We start from the raw sequence: 13,189 nt of genomic DNA, 5'->3' as shown, positions 1-13,189 counted from the left end.
CCAGGGTGCTTAATTTGGTCCACTGAGCCTTATCTATAAACAATGTGAATAAGCCTCCACATGCAATGCAACTGTTGAAGGACGGAGGATTCTGTGTCAGTATCCATCTGTTCTGTCTGTCTTTTGACACCTTCAACTGTAAGAGCCGAAGAAGTAAAAAAAAAAAAAAATTGTTTTTAAGTGGACGCATAAAAAACAAATTTGATTTTAAATGAAACAAGATTCAAATGCTGACTTTCAGCCGGACACTTGATTAAATTATTGATTTCCCCTAAAATTTACTTCATACTTTGTTATTTACACTGAGTGAAATATTAAAACCCAAGGGACTTCAGTCTTTTCTATTCTCCACAATGACCCCTAAAGGATTTATATGGTTATAGACATATGAACATATATAAGGACATGAACACTTGTCACTCAGTAAAGGTCAAATACAATGCAATAAAGACGAAAATGATGAGTTAATAAACAAATATACACCTGAGCAAAGAAGCAAACTCAAAAGTAAGTAAGTAAAACAAAGGTAAATATGAAACTTAGCAAGATTGTTTAACTCTTTGATATTCTTTGTGTTGAATATTTTTCAAATTTAACAGTGCTCGGATTTATCATATCATATTAATTACTCTATTTCTCAAATTGTAAAAGCTGGGGCAACCTAACATATAAGACTTTATGTTTCTTATGGAAATATTAGATGTCTTGTGCATAATTTATCTCTACACTTCTTTAGTATCTTTAAAATCTTTGGAATCTTCACCAGAATTTAAAATAATTTTCACCGAGTTTGAACAATGTTTGGACAAATAACATGAAGATTGAAATAGTGGTGTGTGTAGCAGAATCAAAGAGGTTAAGTGTGTTTGAGGGTATTTAACAATTGATGAACCTTGTAGAAATTGTAGCTCTTTTATACAAAGTCCCACAATTTTCAGAGACATACAGACAAGGCAAGCAAGGAGTTTCTTATGGCCTGGCAGAGCATCACAAGTGAAGAAGTGTCTACTGATGTCTGTGTGTTGTAGCCTGTCACTACGTGCAAAGGATTGCAACCACATATTAAAATGACTTTTGGAATTTGTCCAACAAAATCTTGCTATTATATAAACACAAACAGAGCTACTAGTTTGTTCAATCCTTATCTGATGTGGATCTAAACGAGCAAAAAGAGCAAAAGGTCATACTGACGTACAATATGTGACTGTCCTTCCATGTACAGCTCCTGCCATGTTTATACTAAAGGGCTAATTTCAATAATACTGTTTTATTTTGTTGTGTCTAGACACTGTAGCCTTTGTTGAATGTTTATAGACAAACTTTCCAGGAAATGCAAATCTGTCATTCATAGGCGTTTTGAATGCCATTTGTTTCCTGAAAAAATGTTGGAAGCTCTATGGAACAAAACGGTGGCACTGGATTGAAGATGAACAATTTTCTGCACAGTTAAGATTATTGCAATCATAGGCTATTGTAAAATGAGGAGCAAAAAATTATGAAATGCACAAATGGATAGCAGGGATATGAAATTTGTAGTATATATTTCATTAGTGCAGAAGGTCTATAATCATTACACAGTAAAATTTGAGAAGTGAGATAAGTAAAATCCAGACTTTCACCACAGAAAACAAAAGCACCTTTAAAATCTGAACCCTCTCCACTTTAGAAATTTAGAATAGTTCAAAACAAAAAACTGACTCACACTTATAAATGATTGAATTTATTAAAGAGGACATATTATGCATTTTTGTGATTTTCTGTTATTTATATACTGTTGTGATATCAGATGTCTATGCTTAACATGATCAAATTTCCAAAACTCAAGGTTAAAGGACCAGTGTGTAAGATTTAGTGGCATCTAGCAGCGAAGTTGATGATTGCAAACAAACGCATGTGTAGGAGAACCTACGTTGGCTGCAAAACTCACGAAAAACAGAAAAGGCCCTCTCTAGATACAGTGTTTGGTTTGTCCGTTCTGGGCTACTGTAAGAACAGTGCAACATAGCGGCCCCCATCAAAGGGGACCCGTTTCCTATGTAGATATGAAGGGCTCATTCTAAGGTAACGAAAACACAACAAGTCTTATTTTCAGGTGATTATACACTAATTAAAACATACTTATGAATATTATATTCTGTTTCTGTCAAGTTCAGTACATTTTTCCCAGTTGATCATCTGACTGATTACACAGTACATAAGTCTTTGGTTTCTAAGTAAAGCTGGGCATTCAGGTGAAACATGAGCCAGTACATAACAACACACATTATAAAACACAAAGGGAGTAAAATGCAAAATTAAAAGTTAAAAATTATAAACATGAAATTAAAAAATAAAATAAAATAAAGTAAAATAAGCAGGCAACTCAGGTAAAACCAGGAAATGCAAACCAAACCAACCATACAATAACTCTAAAATCCCAAGTTTGGATAATATCAATGATGCTTCAGTTATCTAAGCTACTTAGTCACTAATTTGACTAATACCCTGACACGTCACAGGTTTCAGACAAAACTATACGTAAAAGGAATGCAAATGATGAGTTTGTGTGTGTTTGTATGCCTGTATGTGTACATGTGCAAATTTTCCATCCATCCGTCATCTTGTCTTTTATCAAACAAGTAGAGACTTTGTATCAATTTGATTGAAAACAGGATGACCAGCACAGGCATAGCCAGGAATTCTCAGTGAATTTTGTTTACTACCCTTTTTTGCCACCTGTTATATATTCACAGTCTTTGCGTCATTTATCACATTTAAGTGTTTCCTAATAACAGCTCATACAATCCCTTCAGAGAATTCCATTATTATATGATATTACAAATAAAATTCAAATGCAGATTTGATTTACCACACACAGACTTTTAGAAATAACTCTCAAACTCCTGTGTATTTTTTAATAATGATGACTGAAATAAGCCATACATAGCAGACAGAATTTTGTGTGTTTCATGCAGCTGCAATGAAAAAGGAAGGACTTCTGTCACCTGAATTGCGCAGGTGCCTTTTGTGTTGTGCCCAAAGAATTCTACGTTCTTTCGACCACAAAGAGGTGATTGTAGTCTGTGGTGGCTTCATGGCTGGCGGAAAGAGGGGGTCTGATTTCACATTGTGTTGCACAGAAACCAAGAGGTTCCATATACAATCTCCCCACTAGGCATAGAAATTTCACCTGTACCCTTATAGGCAAGAAAAGGCTTAATCCACTGAGTTATTTTAGTAAATCTTTAATTGCTGGGTGCACAGTTTCATCAAAGCAACCCAATACTGAAACACATTGTAATGTAATATCTTCTTTTATGGTAGACTGACACACATGGGAGAAGTATTGAAAAATATTTTGAAAGCTGAATGTAGTAAAGGTGATTCAAGTATTTATTTGTCTGTCCAATTGTTTTTTGTATATAATCAGAGATCACAATATACTCACATGAAACACAAGCTGACATATGGTGCAATTTTCTGAAATGTTCTGCAATTGCATATCTGAGTGTTTAACTGATCATTCTCAGGTCAACCAGATCCACCTCAAAACTATGTACTGTATACATCAGAACTGAAGGTTTAATTAATACTGACAACCAAATTAGTGTATTCCTGGTGTCACTGCCACTTTGCATCTTGTAATCCACCCAGCAACAGCAGTCTCCTCCTCTCACACAAATATAGCTGTGCAGGTGAGAGTTTCCACTTGTTATGTTGCCACTACAGTGCTGTCAGGAGGAAGCAAAGGGGGGAGGTGACAAAGACCAATAGAGAAAGGGAACGTTGGAGAAAGAGAGCTCATTCACTTCAATCGCAGCTGACGAAAAACCCTGCAAATTGCACCACAGGTGAGTGGACTTGAATAGAAACAAAATTTATTTTTTAATGGTGAATTTAGTGTTCATGATTTAAATTTACCTATAGAGAGATTTGAAATGTGTGCACATGGAATTACAGGGGGATGCAGTAACAGTAGTATCATTGTAGCCAGCAAATTATACAGTAGGGGAATGGTGTGATCTATTTATTCTATATGAATGATTGTGTCTATCTATGCAATATTATTATGTTCTATTTTGGACAAGTCAATCACTAACAACTATTTGGATGCATATGAACACATTTGTTTAATAATCTGATGAAATACTATTTACATAAATCTGAGAATAAATCTGAAAATTTCTTAAATTATCTTCTCATTTATCATATTTTTCTCTATACTATCTGTATAGATTGATAGATTGATCCAGATTGATAACAAAAACTATTTATTGAGTCATATTTCTGATTATAAAATGCTTTGCAAAATATTGACAGGTTTCCTGTTCAAGGCGTCTACTCATTACCAGAAACATACAGACACTGTTAATCACATTACATTCATAAGAATATTCTCTAATGAAGATACTGTCTCTTTTGAAGTGTTGTAATATTTACAGCAACTGATACTGTTGAGGGTTGTTTCTGTCATCATTTAACTAGTACTATAATTAAATCTTGGGCACAATTCACCAGCACAACATTATGAAAATGGACATAGTGAGTTTATGCAAGGAGGGGTTAGGCCAACAGGGAGTATGATTTACAGCATGACAGTTTAGCAGCAGAACAAATCCCTTGATACAGCCTACATAAAATGTAATATCATTTAATAAATACGGACTTTTCTCCAATTAATTCTGCATTTTGATTTGGATGCCAACATGTTGTCACTCAGTTTCCAGGGTGTAGAGCCCATAGGAGGCCATGCTGAGATCCAAGGGAGATGGGAAAAAACAAGTCATGCCACTTAGTGGTTCTCCCAAGGGAACTGACTGAGGAACAAACACATTTTAATTGTGCTCACTGATAAACCCATGCAAACAGACACTTATGATATAATTGTGGGTCAGTACACAGAACTAATCTTCGCAGGAATGATCTCATGATGGGTTGACTACTGCTATAAATTGCTAATCATATTTAAACTTTAAATGAGGCTTTTGTTCTAGGTGTCACAAATGAGAGAAACTGTGTGTAAAAATGTGAAAACGAAGTGCAAAAAAAAAAAGCTTTAAATCTTGAATTTTTCAGTTTCTACTGTGACTCAACCAAACAATTATGATATCAGTTTCACCAGGACAATTTGAGGATTGTAAAAAGAGGAGACCAAAGATGACTTAGCTCTCACAGATCAAAAGAACTGCCCAGGTGGATTACAATGAAAGAGCAGGGCTGTAATTCAGAGAGCTATTAGCATGGGTAAACAGTATGAATTATGCCCACATTACCATTCACCATTTAGACCTTTTTCAGCAAACAAATTAAGTTTGTTCTACCCCAGTTTATTCTGCAAGCAAAGATGCTGAATGAAGGTCGCTTTATCAAAACATATTTACAGACATCGATATGTCTCTGCAAAACATTGTGGACATTAATCGAACAACATCTGGCAGATGTTCATTCATTTTAAGTGTATGTTTTATGTTTCCCTTACCAAGATTTTAACAGATATTGTGTCATTACAGGCTGGACAAAGAATTCTGCCTTTCTGCTAATGTGATAATGGCCTCCACCACTTTTATAATAGACAAAGGTATGAATGTGTGTTTGCTTTTTGAAAGCACTGTCACTGGTCACACATGTTTACTTAAGGTATAGTATAAAATCAGTATTGTTATCTCCATCAGCCTAGTCTGACAAACATTTACATAATCATGTTTTAGCTGTATTCAGGTGTAAAGCAGCTTGCATGTACACTTCGAGAGGTCTCGTGGCTGGTGCCTCATAAAAACATGCCTGGTGATTAATGTTTTCTATCCAAAACATCTTATGTTAATCAAATATACTGTAAAATGTATATTTTGTGCTGTGTACATATGTATTGTAAGATTAAAATTCATAGGCACGTATTGAGTGTTTATCAAGAAATAAATCATAGATCTACAGAAACTCTGGGACACTACTGTCCCTGTCCCAAAAGAAAAGATGTTGTACTGTAGCTCTCTCATGAATTAAAAGATGACACATGTATGTTGGCATGGTTACTATGCACCAGTGCTACACATGTGGCTACACACACATACATAAGCATAGATTCTGCCTGTTTCATCTATTTCTTTGTTGTTCTCTTTTTTTCATTTTACATATTCATGATGCTGATGTTTGAATTTTATTTTATTTTTCTTCACTTGTTACATTGTGGAGAACAAGACTTGGAGTCACACTAACAGCTCTGTTAGGCTGTACTTAGGCACAGTGATGTGTTGAGTTAAATGAAAAATATACTTACAATGACAAAGCTCACATGATGTTTAGCAGGTATGAGGTGTTCATCATCTTAATGTAGCAAAAGTGTCAATAAACAAAAGTGTTGGACAGATTAAAATTCTGACCTGATGATAGCGGTAGATGAAAAGTTATGGGGTCACCAAAGTTATTACAATTCTTCCTGAGGGAAACATAGATATCTGTACCATTTCATGGCAATTCATCCAATAGTTGTCATGATATTTCACCCACAACCACAAATGTAAACGTCATAGTTGTGCCAAGTCAGGGCCTGTATAAACTTTAATTTCACTTAATTTTATTTATTTATTCATAAGGACAATGCAGATTCATCAACATTTGCCAGCTGGCACATTTTCAACTGCAGTCCTGTGGTGAGATGTTCTGAAACCAATGAAGTGATGCTCAAAAATTACATATAAAAGACAACAACACGCCATAAAGACAGCAATAGCAACAAAAAAAAGTATTCTCAAGACAATGCAAAAACCACATAGAGCAACAGGAAACAGCAAAACATTAGTATAATAATACAACAATAATATCCACTATTTCATACATGTAGCCATGCAAGCAACACAAAGCAACAAAAACAGCTAAGCAATACTGATTAGAACCATTTTTTGACATAGGCAGACGAGCATATTAATAATCATAATCATAACACATGAATAAAATATGATAATCATAATGTTGATCATGATACAATGTTCATCATTTTCTATGTTCTGGTTTCCATACACTAAAATACATACTTTTCTATTATGTTTCCCAAAATGCCAGGCTGCACAGGTATCTTCCGCCTCCTCCTATTAGGACTTCTTCTGCCATCAGTATTAGTGTCAGGTCAAAGTTCCCCATCACCCCCCACCAACCCCTCTGGAGCCACAACACCGCTCAGCACCATCACCCAGTCCCCCATGACCATGACATCTGGAGGCACAGCAACCATGACCACTAGCCAGCCCCCCACCTCTGGAGCCACAGCAATTTCTACCACCCAGCCCCCCATCACCACATCTGGAAGCCAGGCAACCAGCACCACCGCCCAGCCCTCCATCTCTACCATCTCTCCAGCCACAACAACTTCAGCCAATACCCAGTCCCCCACCACCGGCACCACTGGAGGTACGGCAATGACCACCACCACCCAGTTCCAGTCCACTGCCACCTCTGGAGGTACAGTAACCGCCACCCAGACCCCTACAACCACCTCTGGAGGCACAGCAACCACCATGAGTACCCAGTCCCCTCCAACCACCACTGCCTCCGGGGGCTCAGTATCCACCACCAGTAATCAGTCCCCCACTACCACTAGCACCTCTGGAGGCACAGAAATCACCACCACCACCCAGTCCCCCACAGTCACATCCACCACCACTACCCAGTCCCCCACAACCACTACCACCTCCGGAGGCATAGTATCCACCACCACCCAGTCCCCCAGAACTACTACCACCTCTGGAGGCTCAGCATCCACCACCACCCAGTCCCCCACAACCACTACCACCTCCGCAGGCATAGTATCCACCACTACTCAGTCCCCCACAACCACTACCACCTCCGGAGGCATAGTATCCACCACCACCCAGTTCCCCACAACCACTACCACCTCCGGAGGCATAGTATCCACCACCACCCAGTCCCCCACAACCACTACCACCTCTGGAGGCTCAGCATCCACCACCACCCAGTCCCCCACAACCACTACCACCTCCGCAGGCATAGTATCCACCACCACTCAGTCCCCCACAACTACTACCACCTCCGGAGGCTCAGCATCCACAACCACTACCACCTCCGGAGGCATAGTATCCACCACCACTACCCAGTCCCCCACAACCACTACCACATCTGGAGGCATAGTATCCACCACCACTCAGTCCCCCACAACTACTACCACCTCCGGAGGCTCAGCATCCACCACTGCCACTCAGTCCCCTACAACCACTACAACCTCTGGAGGCATAGCTACCACCACCCCCCAGTCATTCTCCACTACCACCCCCGGAGGCATAGCAACAACCACTGCCCATTCCGCCACAACCACCTCCGGAGGCTCAGGAACCACCACTGCCACCCAGTCCCCCACAACCACTACTACCTTTGCAGGCACAGCAACCACCATCACCACCACCTCTGGAGGCCCAGTATCCACCACCAGCACGCAGTCCCCCACAACCACTACCACCTCCAGAGGCATAGCATCCACAACTATCCAGTCCCCCACAACCACCTCCGGAGGGTCAGCAACCACCACACAGTCTGGCACCAGCACAACAACCACTGCCAATTCTACACCTTCAGCTTCTATCATCTATCCTAGTTCAATCAGTACTACTAATACAGGAACCACCTCTGCCTCCCCCACAGCTAGTTCAACAGCCATGATCCAGTCCAGCACCACCATGGCGGGCTCAAGTTGGACCAGTTCATCATCCTCCAAGACATCAGGTTCTGGTCCCTTACCCTCACTGTCCACCAGTAAGTCATCATACTCAGGAAGCTCCACTGGTATGTTTTCTTAGAACCAAATAATATGATGTTTCCACTGACATACAGAGTTTGTTTTCCGATGTGTATAAAAGAAAGCTATTGTTATTTCTCTGTCTTTTCCTATCCTTGATCATGACATCCATCTTTTTGGCTCAGTAGGCATGCCTGGTATGAATGGAACCACTATGTCAAATTCTACCTCAATGAGCATGGCAAGTCCACCTTACTTGAGAGTTTGTTATATTTGCGTCTTTCCCTTATCACTCCTTCTTCTTCATCCTTCCATACTCATATCTTTATCGGGCATCTTTTATTTTTCTCAAACACAGATATACTGCCCCTCATTCACCTGTAACTACTCAGACTGCTACACAATGTACACCAGTCAGAATGACACTTCATGTGCTGCTGATGCATATTGTCAGGTAGGGTGGCAAATGACACAAACCTTTTCAGTCATCAAACAATACTCTCTGACACATTACCCTTAACAAATAAATTGACCTAATATGCGTTACAGTCTATGTATTTAATTATGTGTACATACAGCAAAATATACAATGTACTATATCAGTAATCCATAGAAGCAACTGAGCATTTGAAGGATGTAGTGGTATCTGTGAGTAACTACTAAAGGTAAAAGAAAATAATCTTTTTTTCTAAATTAACTTTACACTTTAATTGTTTACATAATGTAATTGTCCGGTATAATGTTACATTTAATTGTAATAGTCAATGACTTTTACAGAAAGAAAGAAAAGCAGAGGCACTTAAAGAAATGTCTCCTAATGTGTCACTCTGCAATGTACCAGCTGATTAGACAGACGGACATGTGCTACACTGTTAGCTGCAGTGCCTCCTGTGCTGATAGCTGCCTCAACACCTCGCAGACTAACTGCTCTGTGAACTGCTGCAATTCTACTGGCTGCCTCAATAGTAGTTTTGCATCCATGATGATGACAACAACAACAGGTAAACAGAACCATCTTTCACATCTTTAACATTCCCATTTCATGACTATAAAAAATAAATAAAACAATAATATTCCTTGATATGTTAATGTACTTAATAAATTAATTTATTATATTAATTACCCCACATTGTTCTTGCAAATAATTTAACATGTTTTTAATATTTTACTATTTTCTTACTTGTTTCTTACTTATTTTCTATTATTTTCTATTTACATCCTCTCAGTAATTACAACGACAACAATGAAAACAACAACAACACAAACCACAACAGTCACCAAAACGACTATGACCAACACGCAAACAACAGCAAGCAAAGTAAGAACAAGAGGGTTTGTGTGTGTTTGAGTTTATGCTTGCATGGGAATGGATGTATATGAGGGGGCAGGAGGCTAGAGGCTTGTGTATATCATTAAATTCAGTTCATCTCCATTTCACCTTTTCTTAGATGGTCAGCTGCACATTTTCTTTGTGACAGCTGTCAATGTGTATTTAAAAAAATATATATGCAAAGTTGTTTATATTTGTATACATTGTTGACTTTTAAACACTTCCCTGTAATATTAATGTTGGTGGTGGTGTGTAGAACCGTATAACAGTTTGCAAAATGTCATGAGCAAGGCCTGGTGTGAGATTAGCGTCATCTTTTCATTGATGTTGTTTTCTCAGGGAAAAAAATGCCATTCAGGTACATGTGATGGCACAGATTGCTACAAAAATTTTGAGGAATTCAAAACATGCTCCCCCTCACAACCACACTGCCAGGTGAGAACTGCCAAAAATAACAATAAGATACTCCAAGTTCTACAACTTAAAACAAATTCACACTTTAACACATCTATATAATGTTGATGTACTACAATACCATATTTCATCAAAATGTTCTAATCTCATCTCATATTTAGACTTTTAACCACTTGTAGGACCTGCACTGTTCTCTCTTACCCACTATTGCTTTTGCAGCTGAAAAAGGAGACTGTCAATTCCAAGTTTAAGTGGACAGCGGGTTGCACCAACTGCACTAGCCATACCCCATGCAAAGCCTCAACACAACCTCCATGTCTTCTAGAATGCTGCAACGCCACTACAAATTCCTGCTTATGGTTGAATGGCACATTGAACGTCAACTCCTTTGCCACAAGAGGTCCTCATCTTCACATAGAATTGATTGCTTCCTTACTTTGCCTGTTTGCCATCAGTTTCCTGCTGTGAGCGACTGTGGAGGGGCTTGCTGTGGGTCATTAAGACATCTGAGCCATGAGTAATTCCCTCTAGAAAAAAAGCTTAGCAATGAGAGGTTAACATTACTTAATCATTTATCTCGCTGATATTCATATGTAATTGTATATATGTATGGAATTATGTAAAGCCCCACTTACAATGTTGATTTTGTTTCTTGTTCAAGACAGATTAAAAACAGCCTTGAAAAGTATTTCTAAAAGAAAAAACAATACATATATAAACTTCAGGAATCAAGACAAACATGACAGAAGTAATGTAGTCATTACATCACTTCACATTTACAGTAGGTTGCAAATCACCATATTAATTAACAAAATGATATATTAAAGCAAACACTGTGTGTGACATTCTCTTCTCTGTTAAATTTTAAGAAATAATTTTAAGTTACTTAATGTCTTGTAATTGGTTCCCATGACCTTGTCCATAACTGTGATTAAATTCAGCTGCTGTCTGTTTTTGTTTGTGCCTTCCCACTACAAACGGATTGTAGATGGCTTTTAATTTTGGATGGGTGAGAGAGCCTAAACCCAACATTCCTACTTACACTAACATGGTTATAAATATTTTATCACCAAAACCTTTTCCTAGATTTTCATCCCTTCAAGCCATTCTGAGAATAACGCAGCTATGACTATATGCACTTTATGAGACACAAATGTTGAGTTCTTACAGGGTGTTGTGAAGGTTTTGCGAAGCGTTTCTGTAGATGTGATCATAATCAAATGTGCAATTCAATACTTTTGGCTACTTTTTGTCTAATATGTTTGTGAATTATGATGTTAGATGTCAATGCTGTGGTTTATAAAGTATATTTTATGGTATAATGGGGTCATGTACTGTAAATGTTTAATGAAATCAATTTATTCTAGTTTTGTGTATTGTACAAAATATAATTATCATAAAAATGACGTAAATCTATTAAACTGTATGCCTGATGAATTTGAATTTGATTATCCCTTTCATACTGCTCAGGCTAAATTGACCATTTTTACATTTGAGAGCAGGAAAAACACCCTAAACACCATTCATTTAGCCTAAAACTTTTTGACATCATATACAAAAAATGGAAATAGCTCAACTTTTTAAAAATGTTTGTGCAGCTGATACACATTTTTTTTCATAGAGGGTGCTCCAGGTTAAATTTGGCCCCCTATTTATTCAAAAATTTAAAAAATCACCATTAAAAATGTCACGGCATTCTTCACATTCAAAAATATTGATTGAAATCATGACGGCTGTTGTGTTCTCTTGTTTTAGGTACCATAGGACCATAATAGTGTGATTTGAATGTTTTTTTTTTCTCTCCATAAATAAACTCTCTGCTCTCTGAAAATTTAATTAAAGATTAATCACTCATTTATGATTGACTGATAAGGTATTTATGAATGAAAAATAGATTTTGTGGTTCAAAAGTTTGGTATAGAGACTTATAATGAAGGGATATTGTGAAGGGTTAGAATATGTAAGAGTTACGTAATAAATTTGAATGAAGAAAGGTAACACTTACTCCAAGCTGCAAAATTCTGACCTTACAATGATCTGACTAGGATCAAAATGTTGTCCAGATTAAAGTGTGCAGGTGTTACCTTTTTCATTGATACCACATTCTAATAGTCTTACACCTACGTGATGTGCATATAATTACTCTTAAACTCTTAAGTTATAAATTTGCCATAGAATGTTTCTAGTTCTGAAAAGCTGCAAAGGGCCCACAAAAAACAGTATTACACTGTGTGGTTAATAAGTCCTGTAAATTACTTTTTTGTGTGTGTGTGTAGCTTTATCCCTCAACCTTCTACTAACCTTCTGCTAACTTAGGTAAGTTGTTGTTGGTGATTCCCCCACATTTTACAGAATGTCTTCAGCTTCCAGAGAACTGATGTGAACAGGTCAAATACTCAAAACAGTTGCTAGTAAAAGCAAAAAAAAGGTTGAGGACACTGTGAGTGCAGAAAATTTGGTATCTTATTCTTTTTACAATACATTTGTCGCTACATGACTGTAGGAACAATGTTTATGCTTATTCTAAGTAGAGGTCCTTGTTCTTCAGACTGATGCCAACACATGTTACTGTTGATCATTTATGAGGAAAAAATATCAATATGATATCAGTTCCTCCACTCGTGGTGTGTTACAACAAAATGGGCCCACAAATGCAAACATGCACAGTGCAAATATGGAATGGGGTGGATTCTCTTTTCACAAAAAACAAACAAACGAAAACCATT

At 37.7% G+C, this 13,189-nt stretch overlaps 2 protein-coding genes and 1 pseudogene across 2 annotated transcripts; all 3 read left to right on the top strand.

The window, feature by feature from the left end:
• The first annotated feature begins 7,028 nt into the window (after positions 1 to 7,028).
• On the top strand, positions 7,029 to 7,590 carry LOC122987294 (annotated as a pseudogene).
• Positions 7,591 to 7,592: 2 nt separating this feature from the next.
• Positions 7,593 to 9,171, top strand: LOC122987292 (mucin-5AC-like; the record flags this gene model as incomplete). Its single annotated transcript, XM_044359085.1, has 1 exon — positions 7,593 to 9,171. A coding segment is annotated over one exon (1,188 nt), but the record flags the coding sequence as incomplete, so codon positions are not given.
• Positions 9,172 to 9,430: 259 nt separating this feature from the next.
• Positions 9,431 to 12,183, top strand: LOC122987707 (keratin-associated protein 29-1). The gene is made up of 4 exons (XM_044359727.1): positions 9,431 to 9,720; positions 9,946 to 10,037; positions 10,389 to 10,484; positions 10,683 to 12,183. Exons 1-4 carry the CDS (start codon positions 9,459 to 9,461, stop codon positions 10,929 to 10,931), a joined length of 699 nt encoding a protein of 232 aa, XP_044215662.1. The 5' UTR covers positions 9,431 to 9,458; the 3' UTR covers positions 10,932 to 12,183.
• Positions 12,184 to 13,189: the final 1,006 nt, after the last annotated feature.

The sequence above is a fragment of the Thunnus albacares genome, chromosome 8, assembly GCF_914725855.1.
Source record: "Thunnus albacares chromosome 8, fThuAlb1.1, whole genome shotgun sequence".
Taxonomy (NCBI): domain Eukaryota; kingdom Metazoa; phylum Chordata; class Actinopteri; order Scombriformes; family Scombridae; genus Thunnus; species Thunnus albacares.
This window is presented reverse-complemented; position numbering and strand designations above follow the sequence as displayed.